The 15,901-nt window shown below is 45.2% G+C and overlaps 1 protein-coding gene across 2 annotated transcripts in view; it reads left to right on the top strand.

Moving 5' to 3' along the window:
- ptk7b (protein tyrosine kinase 7b) overlaps positions 1-15,901 on the top strand; it is a 67,037-nt gene that overhangs the window by 31,822 nt on the left and 19,314 nt on the right. For both annotated transcript variants that reach the window (XM_084020799.1, XM_084020798.1), the window contains exon 2: positions 12,698-12,994. In XM_084020799.1, the coding sequence (XP_083876925.1) occupies positions 12,698-12,994 (297 nt within the window). The remainder of the gene's footprint in view (positions 1-12,697; positions 12,995-15,901) is intronic.

Here is a 15,901-nt window from a genome sequence, read left to right as displayed (position 1 = left end):
ACACTGAGCTCACTCTGCAGAGAGCCAGCCAACCCCTGCTAGGAAACCTACACCACAGGGCCGACCGGTCCTGGAAACAACCTGGTTGCCAGGCTTGTTTGATTCCCTCCTGCCAGCATCAACATCTGTGTGTGTGTGTGTGTGTGTGTGTGTGTGTGTGTGTGTGTGTGTGTGTGTGTGTGTGTGTGTGTGTGTGTGTGTGTGTGTGTGTGTGTGTGTGTGTGTGTGTGTGTGTGTGTGTGTGTGAGGGGGGGGATAAAGGTGGATATATAGAGAGGCCACCCATGTCTTGAATCCATTTTTCTGAATGAAATGAAGGCAGATACACAAGCTGCCTTCTTGCCTTTTTGCGTTTCGTGATCTTGCATTTTGTAGGTTCGTTGTTTTTCTGTGTATTCCGTGGGTTCGAGTCGAGGACTTGGCCCTCAGGGTTGCACTAGAACAATAACATGCTTTCACAGCCGCTCAGATGAGGAAGGATATTGCAGATTGCTTTTACCCGAGACCCTCTGCAAGCTTTTAAAAACACACTTGTGAATGCCAGCGTTAGACGGGCTGTTACAGTGTGATGGAGAGAGAAAGAGAAAGTGAGCTTTAATGGAGTCTTATTGTCCTCCGGAGCCCCATCCAGTCACTGAAAGGATCCCACACTTTTTTTATGAATGTGCATGTTCACCCCGTCCATCATTAAGCACTCCATCTTCTCGTCTTTTTTTATAATCCATCTCATTAGATCGTGAAAGTGATACCGTCCTAGCAAAGGGGCGGGGGGGGGGGATCTAATTTCAAGCCTGGATTTTAATTATCTCGCAATAAATATATCGGCAGTTCGGATGTCGCTGCAGAAATGTGGCATTGGATTGACCTAGAGTGAAATAGTGATACTCCAGGGGATTGGTTTATCTCCCACACCATCTCATGTCCTCCTCAGTGTGTGTCACAGTGATGGAGTAATGAGTGTAGTAGTCTCTCTTTCACAGCCTTTGTAGAGCCTCGAACGCCTGAATGTATCTGGGTATAATAAAAGCTGTCATCAGGAAGACCGAAACAAGCATTCAGCCTCTCATCTTCTCTTTTATTCTGAAAGTCCTTTTCTTCCCTCTTCCTCCTTCTTCTTGGCTCCGATGCCGGGTAGTTTGCCAGGGGGGGGTTGGAGTGAGTGCCACCACATTCCTGCTTGGCAGAGAGAGAGGGAGAGGGAGAGAGACCAGCGCCGGCAGCCAAGGACCTGGTGCCCATCTGCTGCCAGAGTCGGCAAGAGGGAACCATCATTTATTACTTCCACTGATGCGAAAAGCAGCTCATCTCACTCCGGAGACGTATTGTCCCAAGATTGTTGCACTCTTGCATGTTTCCCTCCCAGAAGTCTGCATGTTTTGGGGATGTGCCGTGAAGCTAAATCCCCTCCCGTCTTTATGTTTTATCCATCGTCCTCACGGATCACGTTTCAGGAGACACTTGGAAAACAGCACCCCCCCCCTCTTTTCTCCTGCTTTATCTCATATCTGTCATATTACTCTGCCGAGGCGGCGTCTGCAGGCCTGCGGAGGAAGATTTAACCGTGCAGCTCCACTTCTCAAACTCCCACTTTTTAAACATCTATCGGCGTTGGGCTGCAAACTGCTGAGCTCCTTTGTTCCACTGTGACTTAATCTTCCATCTTTGGCTCAAAACGCTGGAAAGAAATCACAGAGTGTGACCCCCAGATGTTAGACGTTACTGTTCCTTTTTGATATTTAGATACTAAATCCTCTGTTAATTTTTGTGCCCTTTTTTTTTTTTTTTGCAGGGTAGTTATTGCACTTACTTGAGTAAACAGTTGGCATTAAGGCTTTCATGTATGCTGTGAGGAGCCTTTGTTTTATATACGGAGGAGGGGGCGGAAAGAATTAAAACACATGTAGAAGAAATGGCCGCCTTTGTTCTCCGCGGCTAGACTTCGCTTTCCCTCTAAAAGCGGTGTCATTACTGGATTAGTGCCCAAGTTTTCCAGGACCAAAGAGACCAGAATGACCCAACCTGCTTTTACCTGAGCAAAGCCTAATCCGCTTTAATCTAATAATTGCTCTTATATTCAGTCCCGCCTCGCTAGAGCACAGCTGCAGGGGTCGGTTGTGGCTCCAGATTGCTGTGCACCATGGGTATTATTACCCATGGTCCCTTTCAGATCTATAGACGCCGCAAAGTTTTTTTCATCTTCATCGTTTTTAGGCGTTCCTAGACAAACTTCCCCTCCTCCTCCTCCTCCTCCTGGGCTCATGTTCTGTCCTCGCCGAGTCGCCCTGCGTGGATTACACACCGATGCATTAGGCTGCCTGTGTTTCAACAGTCGGCCCTTTTTTATGAGTGGGTGTTGAAAATCGGCGAGAGCTCGGCCGTGCTCAGATGTCTCTATTTTAGATGCAGCATGACAGTTATGAAGGCTGGTGAAGAGGGACGGAGCAGCGGGGGGGGGGGGATGACGAGAGACGGGGCTTGTGTTTCTCCGAAAGGCTTCTCAAGCTCCATCTGTCCGTGAACGCCTCACGCCATAACGTGTAGCACGACATCGTGATGCTACGCTAAAGCTCGGCGTTGGAGATGAATGACCTCGGCTGTGAGATGAAAGGAGAGAGTCGATCACTTACATTTACATTTAGGTCATTTAGCAGACGCTTTTGTCCAAAGAGACTTACAATAAGTACATTTGTCAAAAGAAGGAAACAAAGAAACCACAACGTATCATTGCTGATAAAGTAAGAGCTAAAAATAGAACAAGTGTTAGGTCCTCATCTGAGTAAAGTAGTACTTCAAGAGCAACAGTGCTTAATGGAAAGACTTCTACAAAGTCTAAAGTATCATTTTGTGAACAGAACTATCAGAAAATACAGGGTTGATACGGGTGCTGGAAATCCTTGAAATAACTTGAATTTTAGTGTGGAGTTTTCAAGGTTTGAAAAGTGCTTAGATTTAGAATAAAGTGCTTGAAATGTGTGTTCTATGTGATGATATTTAAGATAGAACACAGAGATATCTGAGGGACTGAAAACAGCATTTTCTGACATTTCTTTATGAAAAATGCCTTTTGATGATGAACAGATGATGAAAATAGTTGGTGATTATATTTCTGTGGATCTGTTAGTGGAATTAGTTTTCCTTTCATTTGTGGTCCTTCTGTAAAAAGCTGTCTCCAAACATCATGTTGGTTGTTTAGAGGACAATAACATCTCATTTAATGTGATGAACAAGTGACATAATAAGTAGACTGAATACTGACCATTGGATTGGTACAAATATGGAGTTTACCACAGCTGGAAGGGGCTGGAAAAGCATGGAAATGCACCTTGAAGTGCTTGAATTTGACTTTGGAGAAGGTGTAGGAACCCTGAAAATAGAGGTATTTAGAAAAACACTTGAGCATCTTTCTCCGGATGGTTCTATAATGAACATCCCTGCTAGAGTTCCTCAGGGGCCAAACTAGTCCCAGTCCTGGGTCTGGGCCCGGAGCCCGCTGCAGGCCTCCTCTTACACTTGGTAATGAGGCGGTAATGGCCGAGGATGGGTGGCCTATTAGAGCTACACGCGTAGAAGCGTTTGGGTGGAGTCAAGCCAACGCTTTGATGCCGCTGACCGCCACCCGGCGCGCTTATTAAGAGATTCATGGCCGACGCCCACTTACACCAGTGTTATTTTATTGGCGACCTTATGGAGCTCTTCTTCATTTCAAAGGCAGAGAGGCGTGCTTTTCATTCACGCCGTTGGAGAAAACACGTCTTCTGCCTCTTCGTCATGCAGCCGAGTGTCGTTGGTGATGACAGTTTTTAAGTCAGAGAGACAGAAGATATTCCACCGAGGCTGTTCCAGATCACTGTCGGTGCCGTTTCGAGGGTTGAGCGACGGTCCACCTGGAGAGGTTGCGTGCCGGTTGCCATGCCAATGTTCCCTGATAATAAGCCGGTGGGGGGGGGGGGGGGAGGTTTGGGACTCTGGTCTAATGGGAGCAGAGCTGGCTTCCTGCTGTCAGCGGAGCGACGGGCACAAACCCATCTCGGGGAGGGATTGCTATAATGAGCCCGGGCTTCTTTGCACACGAGGCAAGTGGGCTTTTTGCAGAGTGAAGTGCAATTACCCGCCACAATAAGAGCAGCGGTATTGTATTAAGGTGGCGGGTGTGCACGGCGGATCGGCTGCTCGTGAACGTTGGTTTTTCAATTAGAAAGCAGAGGAAGGAACATGGAGATGTGATCGGCTGATGGACGCCACGCAGGGAAGAAGAAAACGCTACCGGGGGGGGGGGGGGGTCTGAAAGTAATTAAAAGAGACAGCAGGGACTCGTTCTTTTGTATTACTTTGATCCTAGATTGAGTGGGGGGGCTCTGGTGCTGGTTGGACATTGTCTATGTGTTCGCACCTGAATGTTACCTGGTATGAGGCTCTGAGGTCACTTTTAAAGGTCACTTCTTCTAAACTAAGTTTGAGGGGTGAAGATTTGTCTGTTTTCTTATTTATAGGATTTTTATCCATTTTATTTTTTGATTGCAATTAAAAAAAGCTCACAATAAGTTGATCGTGGTGATTTTCCATTATCGGGATTAATTCTAAATATTCTCACAAGTGACTTGAAAGTGCTGTCGATCATATCATATCATAGTGGTGAAGTGAAAAATAGAGCCTTATTTAAAAAAAAATGATAATCTTATTTTGGAATATTTTATTGTTTTTCATTAAAAAAGGGATATAAAGTAAAACAATATATATTTTAAAAAATTGTCATTTTAAGACTTTTATGTTTAAGATTATCAGGAAAATATTTTTTAAATTATTTTAATGTTACAAATACATATCATGCCATTCATATTCATTTCCCATTGAATTGATTATTTGGGGATTTCTGTTGGTTGGGGAAAAAACAACCAATTTGAACCTTTCAGTAAATGATTAATCAATAACAAAAGCAAAGTAAGTTGCAGCTCTGGACTCATTTAGTAATAAATACATGAGCTCCCTCCACTCCTGCCCCTTCATCTCCTGTTTTAGAGGTCAGTAAGTCGGTCGGGTCTGTTGTGACAGAGACGTCTTACCTGGTCTGACTTCTGTCTTGTTCCACGTCTCCGCTGTCGCGTTAAATAAGGATGAAATGTCCGGAGCGGCGTTCCAGCTTCACGCTCCGCTGACTCCTCGACGTGATTGTTACCCGGAGATGCCAAACCTTATCTGACACGCAGCATTGTTAAAAATACTGACCAGGGGGGCAGCGGAGCATGACATGTAGCTGAATACACTGCTTTTTCTGTCTGGAATCATCATTTAGAACCACATAATTAGTCTTCTTTTAGCATTTCCTGTTGCAGCAGGATTTTAAATTGTTTAATATATCTTAATAAATCATAACGCAGCGCTCTTTTGGGGTTCCGTGCCAGCCGGTTTTCAAAGAGGCAGCCGAGGGAAGCAAATCGTCCCTCGGTGGGCTTTCGGAGCATCCCGTTTGCCCTTCATCCTCGCTCCCATTCATCTCACTGACGTCTTCATCCACCGAAACACCAGCGTGGATGAAGAAACTTTTTTTCTCTCGTGCCGTGACAGATGGTTATCGGCCTCCTGCCACACATGCCAACGCCACGCTCATCCAAGCCGGCACCTCTGAGACGTCCTCAAAGATATGATGGATTGTTCTGTAACGTAGGTCTTATTTGGCCGCCATGTGGTTACTGCTAATGATGCAGAGATGCTACAACACCTGGAATTCATGCTACCGCTGTTTAGAACTAATATGGGTCAAGTAGAGTCTCCAAGCTGTATCTCAAATATTTAGCATTTGATTATTCTCATCTGGAATAATTTGATAATATTCTGTAAGAAGATTTTATCATTAAAAATCAGTGATTCTATCCATCTTTATTACTGCTGCATAGGGCCTGCTATTCTTATGAGTAAGCCATGTTGTACTGCTGTCCGAATATATAGTGAGGATTATTATACTCTATATAGAGACCTCAAAGTATCCAACAATTCATCTTGAAGGACGGTCACTAACCGAACACTATATACCATCATGCATTGCACCAAAGGAACGACGTTAGAAGGCAGCGCGATTGAGACAAATCCAGGGTTTGCGATGCACAAATAATATTTAATGTGACTTCACAACACAGACGGTCACATTATGTATTTGTTTACTAATTAGGGATAATACGCTTATTGCATCCACTTTGACAACAGGAGTGTGTGCCGCTCTTTTCATTCTTACATTTCACAATAAAAGCCCTAGAAGTATATGGGGCATCGCTGCTTACAGGGGAACTTAGATTGCAACAAATTAGCTTAAAATATGTATTTATTACAAAAAACATAATGTCGGTCCACCAGCCACTGTTAACTTTAAGTTGGCGTGTTTTAATTGTGCGACAGAAATGTCGCAATGAACAGCCCAACGGAAACGACCCAAGTAGTGTCCAAAAGTGTGTTTTTATGCTGACGATATACTCCTCTACGTAGAACTCCCTGGAGAGTCAGCAGCGAGGAGTGAATGATCGATTTCAAACGCAATTTCAGGTGTTTCCGTTCAACACCTGGGACTTATTTCCAAATAGGTTTAAACTGTTTGACTGTCTTCTCCTGACGATGAGGACGTTCCTCCTCTCCCTCCCGCCCTTTCGCCGTGGGACATCCAGCCTGGCAGGAATGCTGATCTCGGCATTCCAGTTAAGCCAGCAGGAATCTGCAGAAATTGCTGTAAATGAAAATATGATCTTCGTGTTAACCCCCCCACCGCCACCACTGCTGGTGTTCCTGACTTTGTTTAATGGCGCGCCTCGTTAAACGAGCCTAACTATGAAGAGGAGGATCCACCCTGAAAATTAGATTTATGTGTCCTGCAGCGTAAGACGCCACAGCAGCTGCCAAAATAAAGAGTTTGTATGTTGAAAGAATCTGGTCCATGTCTGACCTTGTGATAACCATTAACCGAATAACTTGTTTCATTCTGCTTTCAAACAAACTCTCTGTCAGATCTCATGCAAACTCAGACTTAATAATTGATCCAATCAGAGGCGCTCTGATCGCTCCTCTCTTCTACTCTTTTTGAAGTTGCAAAAAAAAAAAGAAGAAAAGAGAGTTGTCTTGGAGTTGCTGCTTTCATCCTTAATTGGGTTATGTAGATTTTGTGTCTGGGGGGGGAGCCATGAAAATAGAGTGATCACGGGTTGGGAGTCTTCATTAACCATGGCAGGCTGGGAGCTGTTTACGTGGATTAGACTTTTTAAACTCGGTGTTTGACGACGTTTAATGGATCGGTCTGATTCTGGGATATTGCGTGTTTGCCCGAGGGCTCCGAGGCTTCGTCTTGAGATAAACATCTAAAAGCAGCCACGCTCCCGGTCTCCAGTCTCACGCCCCGTCAGCAACACTCACTAGTGCGACGCCTCCCCCCCCCTCGCCATTCTGCCGACCTGTCACTCCTAAAACATTTCAGAGCAGCTGTCTCGCTCCGACGCGGTCCACCGCGGCTGTGAAATCACACACATAGGGGCTTTCTGTGCTCCCAAGGGTGGGGGAGACATGGGTGTGCCTGGTGCCAAGTATTTGTGGGTGCTTTTTTTTTTTTTGCGTCCATGCATGTGCGGGCGTCTTCTCCCTTTTTTTAACCCCTTGCCGCCTCAGGCATGCGTGTCATCCCTGGTTGTCGTCACCCTGGCTGGCCCGCTGGAGACGGCGCACCCCCTCCTGATTACAGGACCTCCACAGATTTAGGTGACGCCCTCTTTGAGGCATTAAGGCTCTTATCTTACAGATGGTTTCAGCTTCAACAACTTTCACCGGCACAATGAAGGCCTGTGTGTCCTAACTTCTGACGGTTTTCTCTTATCTGGATATTGATTTTGTTGTTAATGCACACACACTTTCTCCGCGCAGCCTCGCATTCCACCCTTTCGCCGACGATACCGCGTTGTTTTTCTGGAAATTCGATTCCACTCGGCCTCTTCTGGGCCCTGCCAGCAGACAGGAGTCGAAGAAAAGGAGAGGAGGGGAGGCGTCGGGGCTGCTGATGAGCCCATTATGGGGTCGGTTCTGTCTGTCAGGGCGACTTAAAGGCGACTCGCCAACCTGACAGCCGAGCTCGCCTTAATGGGGTCGGCGGTGCGGCGAGATGAAGAGGAGAATCCCCGTGTGCAGACATCGTACCCCCTCTCAGCACTTCTACGTCTTTAACCTACTTTCCGAACCTCCTTTTCCAGATACCTCGATCGAAATCCAGGGAAACTCAAAACTATGTTGAACAACGATTAATATTTCATGACGACGGCTGCTACCTCAGGTGCATTAGCGGATCCGTTTGCAAGCTTTTCCCGGGAAGTGCATATTGATTTAGCCGAGAGAGGGAAGACTCCTGTTTGAAGCCTCGCGTTGCACCGCAACAGCTTTTCTTTGATCGACGGCATATTCCTTAACATTTATGAAGCTCGCTGGTTTTGAAAATAAAAAGACTACATTTTTTAATTGAGTCAACAGAAACTTTAAAAAATGCTGCTCATTTCCTGGTTTCAGCTTCTCACATTTCAGGCTTTTAGATCATTGTTGATCCAATATCTTTGGGATTTGGATTTTTTATATTTTCTGACATTTTGGACTAAACTATTTATCCTAAAAACAATTACCAATTAACCAATAGTGAAAATATTAATTGGTATAATCTCGAAGTTTACCCTCAGTCTTTGAATTGAAGACCCCCCCCCCCCCCTCCCCTCGCTGTTTGTTTAGCCTTTTATCTGTAACTCTTTCTTTGAACCTCGTCCACTTAAAGGCCTCAGTAGGGGTTTGGATAGCATCAGCCCCGCTTATCTGTTAGAAACTCTCTCTGTTCAGTTCAATCTCTCTCTCTCTCTCTCTCTCTCTCTCTCTCTCTCTCTCTCTCTCTCTCTCCTCTGCCCCCGTGTGACTCGGTGGAAACAACCTAACTGAACTGTGTGTGTGTGTGTGTGTGTGTGTGTGTGTGTGTGTGTGTGTGTGTGTGTGTGTGTGTGTGTGTGTGTGTGTGTGTGTGTGTGTGTGTGTGTGTGTGTGTGTGTGTGTGTGTGTGTGTGTGTGTGTGTGTGTGTGTTCCATGTCTATACTTGTTTAAATATGAAGACGGGCTGCCACAATGCTTAGGTTATTGATTTACAGAACGATGTATGAACACAACCTCGACCATTTTCATGTCGTCAGCTTTTTGTATGATTTATGGACATGACCTCAGACATTTTAAGTTATTGACTTATTTTGCAATATATGGACACAACCTCAATATTTTTTACGTTTTTGGCTCATCAGGTAACAAACAGACACTACCTCTGTCATTTTTACGCTATCGACTTATTGTACGATGTATGACAGGAACGTGATCATTTTCACATTTCGTCTTATCGCACAAAATATGGAGAAGATAAGTTGATAACGTAGAGGTTACTGAGGTCTTGTGTATGATGAGTCGATGACGTGGTTATGGTGAGAGGAGGTGATGTAGGTCACGGTTCCTTCCCTTCTTTCAACATCTCAGTAGAACTTGGCAGACGTCCTCAGATGTGATAGTCTCTCTCTCTCTCTCTCTCCGTGATCCTGGTATCTGTGTGATAGTCTCTCTCTCTCTCTCTCTCCGTGATCCTGGTATCTGTGTGTCGGCAGACCGAGGATTCTCGGTGCGATGGAAGTTTGGCGTGCCGACTCGCTGCCCAGCTGTAACGTTGGCGTCGGCGTGTGCCGCCTGTGAACATGATGGATTGTTTGAGGTGGATGTCGGCGATGACTTACTTGCTGGCGTTTCCAGCCCATCTGCTGCCTTTTTTATCCCAGTTCATACAGATGGAACACATTCTCTGCCTCTTAAAAGGGGAATCGTCAGAGAGAGTCTGATTTATGAACTTAGGCTTACTTTTATATAAATAAAGCCCATAGTGACCTCTTTTGAGTTTGGCTCAATTCTCCAACTGATATATTTGAACTTACAATGATGTAAAAACGGAGAAAAGCAGCTAATCCTCGGAGAAGCTGGAGAAAAAGAGTCGTGAAGAACCGGCGATTGAATATAAACTCTCTCCACGGAAATAAAGTGAGACGGACGGCTCTTCAGTCTCGATGGTTCAAATGGAGGCGAGGAGGTGAAGTTTCATCCCAAGTGAGACATTTCTCCGGCAGACGGTGAAGTAAAAGCCAATCTTCTTGCAGCAGGTGTGTCTCCCGGGGATTCTGTCAGACGTCTTTCCCACGTTGTATTTACAGCTGAAAGGGAAAGCCGCTGGGCTGCGACCTGTTTAATACTCAGATCCCCCGAAGGAGCCATCGATCCGGCTGGCTGGTCCAGACCTGCTGAAATTAAAAACAAGATGCACTCGTTGTCTGAGCGTCCCTCGATGTTTGAACGGGTTAAAGTGTTTTGTTCTATATAAAAATGTGCTCTTGTGGATGTCTGGATCTAAAAGTAATAAAAGCATCCATTAATGTGACATATTGTCTGTAAGATCCTCAGGGTTTTTGTTGAAGCGATATATCTGACGATTTGTCCCATTTTAGTAGATTATTTAAAGCAGATTGTTGAAAATGTCATGTCATGATCATCCTGGACAAAATAATTGCAATTTATGATATTATTTGATAATCAGCCAAATAGACTGATATCACATATTTTTTACTTTTTGCTGTATTTATTTAATCAGGCTCTATTTTTCCTTTCTCTACCACGATAATGAGCTAGACAGCTTCTTCAAGTCACTCATGACGATATTGAAGATTCACAAGTTCACCACGGTGAACTTATTGTTAGTTATCTTGCTGTTGAGTGCTGAGGATCTCTCTCTCATGTCGTGGCGGAAGGTATTTGCCTGTGGATTTGTGCTTCAACACCAGAGAAGTGACGGTTCCATCCGTACGAGACGTGTTTAGTTAACGGATATTTCTTTTCGGGAGCAAAAACACTCGACGCGCCAGACATTCCACCATATTTCTGGCAAAGTATGTGAATCCATAATCAGGTTGAAGCCGTCTGAATCCGCTTCCCCACCTTGTCTGACGTTACCTGCTGAGGTGCTCGTCTTAAGCCAAGGGTTTGGTTCTGTAAAATATATGTTGAGGGGCATTTGAGGGGAAATGATTTGTCCTCGTCCCAGCTGGCCTCTCTTGCTGTCTTACTGTGTGTTTGACCAGCCTGTCTGTCTGCCTGCCTGTCTGTCAGCTCCAGCCACCTGCAGCTGAGACAAAGGTGAGCCTGATGAAGAGCTGCATGAGGAGGGTCAAAGACGGAGGAATTACACCTTGGCTCATCTTCAACGGGCTCCTTGATGCAATATTATTGAAAGATCCCGTTTTTTTTTACTTGGCTGCCGTCCTGCTCACACACACACACACACACACACACACACACACACACACACACAGAGAGGCCGGTACGCAGGTGGAGGTACGCTCAATCGACCGTCCCTTGTGATAACAAACCTCGACATCAGGTATGATAACATTGTGTTAGGTGGAGCGGCTCATGAGGGTCCGCCATGACACGTGACACGTGGAGAAGGCTGCTGATGAGGAGTTCATTGTGGTCGTTTTAAAGTTTAAACAGGAAGTCTCAGGAACTTTCAACACGGTGTATACAAGAATTCCCAGGTGTATGACCTGGAATAAGCCTTTGTGTTTCTTGTTCAAAGAGTTTATTTAAAATCATAGACTTTGAATATTAACTGTTTGGATCATAACTCTTAACACATTCTACTGTAGCGATGTTTCAGACATCATTCCGGTTGACTGGCATTAAAAAATAGGAAAAATAAAAATGGGGAAATGAGAAAACAACGAGGAAACAAGACCAAACAGCAATAAAATCTAAAAAGTAGTTGCAGTCAAGACGTGTATGGGATAAATACTAGCTGTGTAGTTCATCATCATGGTAGACAAGTGATTTAAAACATATAGACAGTATCATCTGATTAAAAAACAGACACAATGTTGCCATTTTTTTTAAATGTATTTATGCAGGGAGAGATTATCATTTATGATTAACCTGCTTTTCACTAAAAAGGATGTTCACAATACAAATGTTATCTCCTTAACTAAATGTAAAGTGATTCTAGTGCCATTTTTAAAGAGATTCAAGTATATTTTGATGGATATCGTGATTATTTCATTCGGGATAATCGTGATCGCACCCTGACTTCGTCCTCCTGTCTCTCTGATTTATATTCCTGTGTTTTTTTTTATTTTTTATATATAACCGTGGCGTATCAAAGTGACTGTGGTTTTCTAAGTTGCACTCTGCTTGACTTCTCTCCACAGCGATGAGACTAAATAGAGCAGAAAAAGCTCGTACGCAGCATCACGAGGGCAAATTAAAGATTTAAGCGTGCGTGAGGATGCGTGTGCAACACATCGTGTCTCGTTTGAGAGACGCGTCGTCCTGAGACGATGTCACATGACCTGGAGGCACTACTGTGTGTGTGTCTGTCTGTCTGTGTGTGTGTCTATTAGATCATCCTCTCGCGTCACAGCCTCGCTAACGGGAAAGAGTATTCTCTCTGTGTCGGGTCTGATCATTTTTACGACAGAATAATTCACGGCTCGCCAGTATTGTCTAAACATCACATTCCTCCGCGGGGCTAAGTGGTCGCCATGGCAAACACTTAACCAACGGAAAAAGCAGTAAAATGTGAACAGCAGCCCCATTCTAATCCTCTGTCATCTACTTTCCCCTCTCCAGTTCTGTCCATCCACGCCGTCACCATCCAGTTCACCAAGGAGCCCAAGTCCCAGGATGCATTGCATGGCCGCAGCGCCATGCTGCGCTGCGAGGTCAGCGACCCGGCCGACGTCACCTACGGCTGGCTTCACAACGGCGCGCGTCTGGAGAACGGCGAGCGGCGCTTCCAGGAGGGCAGCAACCTCAAGTTCACGGCCGTGGACCGGCGGCTGGACGCCGGGAACTTCGTGTGCGTCGCCCGGAACGCCGTCCTCGGAGAGATTCTTCACTCCACCAACGCCTCCTTCAACATCAAGTGTGAGTGCTTCACCCTCCATCTTAAATACAAAGAAATGAGCCGGCTGACGGGGTTTCATCATGGCTCCGCATCCAGTTACTGGATGAGAAAAAAAAAGCCAAACAAAAAGTGGGCGTATAAGATGACAGGTAGTATGAGCTGGAGGAATGTTTCCACCTTGTTGCCTTCCTCTCCCTCGCTCCAAAGGAAACTGGATCCGTGCGCCACCAAGCATGTGTTTCTTGTTGCTTGTAATTTACTTTTTTTTTTTTCCTCCACCGTTGTGCAACACTCTCTTTTCCTCATACTATCAAAAGGCTTTTGTCTGAGCGCTGTGATTTACTGCTTTCTAGCTATGTAATTATTTAGGTTTACATAACGCCGGCCTCCTCAGGGTTACTTTCTAGACATGTTGTCCCGTTAAAGGGGAGGAGGAGGGGGGAGGGGGTTTGTTGTTTAGCCCACTTTAACAAACTTCAATGACTTAAGTTTCAGAGGAAGTCATGGGAATTGTGCACAGCCCCCGTTTGGAACAAATAACAACCTTATTCACATATTGTGGAAGGCCCTCAGGTGTCAGTTGTTACTCAGAGCCTTTGTGTCTCAGAGAGAGAGAGGGGGAGAGAGAGGGAGAGTTTGCATTGTGGCCAATGAAGACAACAAAAAGGCAAAGCAGTGAAGAATGGCTCCATCTGGAATATGTTGTCCTCTAGCTGGAGGTTTTTTCTTTGCGGTGATGTTACTCTGATTGCAACAACAGACCGCCGAGTAGCAAGCTGAGAGCGAGCGAGGGGGGGGAGAGAGAGCAGAGGTTTACCCCCCCCCCCGGAGAGACACATCAGTCCTCCAAACGTCTCATCTGAAGGGAACTGCAATTACAACATGATGTAGTGTGTCAATGAAGCTCAACTGACACACTCCCACAGATTTAAAAGAAACAAGTTGGACACGAAACACCGGTTCCTTCAGAGCCGGGAGTGTGACCCAGAATAAACTTTATTCTCCGCCACGGCATTAATATTCCCACAGCGTTGGAGAGGCTTTGTTTTTACTGGAAGAAATATGTTCCATTCATTCTTTTTTAAGAAAAATCCAATTCCTCGTCGCCTTTAATCACGTAATCCTGTTTATACAAGAGTGGTAATAGTTTTCTTTTCATGGCGTTAGAAGAAAATCAATATAAATATAGTCTGAGAGTGAAATAAGATGCAACGTGATCTCTTGTTGCAACATCTGGGCTCACGTCTCCAGTGACATTTACAACGGTGGTGATTAGTGTGTAACGTTTAAGGTGTAGCTTGTAAGCTCGACGCAGCCGTACAGGCTTTTTTTCTTCTTTTTTTACCAGCTTACAACTTAATTGTTATGGTTCATTCTGATCTGCAGCTGCTTCACGCAGCTTAAAGGTAAATGTAGCTCCATCTCATCATCATTATCACAAGTTCCCGATTCAATTTCCTATTTGATATCCATCATTTTCATACATTTATGTTATTTTTCACAGAACTCATGTTGCAAATTGTACCAATATGTAACTCTAACCTGGTGCATTATTAAATATCTGAATGCATTAATGCATTTATTTAACATGAAACCCCACATGACTGAATGTGAACCTGCAGCTAAGAGAGCTAGATATGAACCAGGTCACATGATCAGAGGTCATGTGACCTCTGAGGTCTGTTGCTCTGGATGTCCCGCTGTCACAAGTTAAAGCAACTTTTCTCTGCAACGCCATGACTCCTACGTGTTCGGGAGTATCTGACACGCAGCGTCGGAAGTCATCATTTTCACCGCCGAACACCCTTCATATGAATGTTTTTATCGCTTTATTTCTTTGGACACGTGGAGAATCTGACGGTAACTCGACTGTAAAAGTCTCCGGTGCCGTTTCTGGCCGATGTCTGCTTTGATGGGTTTGCAGATTTGTGATATTCGACCTCTAGTTTGCACGATCTTGCATTTGGCTTTGCTCCTCTGTCCCTCCATACTTTTTAAATCTAAAATACTGCCAAACAGAGGCAAACACAGAGGAAACAGGAAGTATTATTCAATATCAGATCTTTTAATTGAAGTTTGTTTTCAAACCCTAATATCATCATCATGCAACTTGAACTAAATGTTCAACAAAGACTTAGAAAGTGTAAGTTGACCAGGAATACATGTTTGCACGTGATCTTTCTTTTTATACTGGTGTTAATGAGCGTGCGTGTTGCATGCATGGACTCTTCCATCTGCCTCGGAGGGGTGTTAAAAGGGGCATCTCACCAAGTGGCTTTTAAAAGGAGGCCCTTTGAAAGCGGCTGCCTGAAGAGGCTTTTAGTGAGTCCACTACAGACCCCCAGACCTGCAGCACACATAACAGCAGCAGGCTCATATAAATGCTGTATGTTCTGCTGGAAGCCGTGAGATCGATAGCTTTGTGTCCGATAAAGAGGACGGGAGTGTAAACCTTGACTTCAGACGGGGGGAAACCACCTCCAGCACAGCTCCTCCCGTCCTCGTGTTTAAAGGATAATTTATAGCGCGTACTTCTCCAAATCAAACACACGAGGCGAGGTATCACGCTGGAGATAAATCCTCAGGGTTCATAACGCTGTGTGATGCTACATGTGTCTGTGTGTTTGTCTCCGTGTCGTGATTGGCCGGCCCTCCCCGGATCACTTTAGGTGGATCAGACCAGTGTTATGACAGATGTTCTCGTATTTCCCCAACACACATTTAACGGGCGATAAAGCCGCGCACGGCTTAAAAGCCGAGACCCCCCCCTCTGGCGATAACCCTGCATGTGCGTTCAGTCATGTGTGTGCTAGTTTGCGTGCTAGGGGGGGGGGGGGAGGGGGGGGTTGTACTGTACATGGACTGTACTGGAGTAGATTGCTGCCCCTCCCCCCTCTGCACAGAGAGAGTTAATTTATCTTGCTCTC

This window comes from Eutrigla gurnardus, assembly GCF_963514095.1.
Source record: "Eutrigla gurnardus genome assembly, chromosome: 11".
Lineage (NCBI taxonomy): Eukaryota > Metazoa > Chordata > Actinopteri > Perciformes > Triglidae > Eutrigla > Eutrigla gurnardus.
This window is presented reverse-complemented; position numbering and strand designations above follow the sequence as displayed.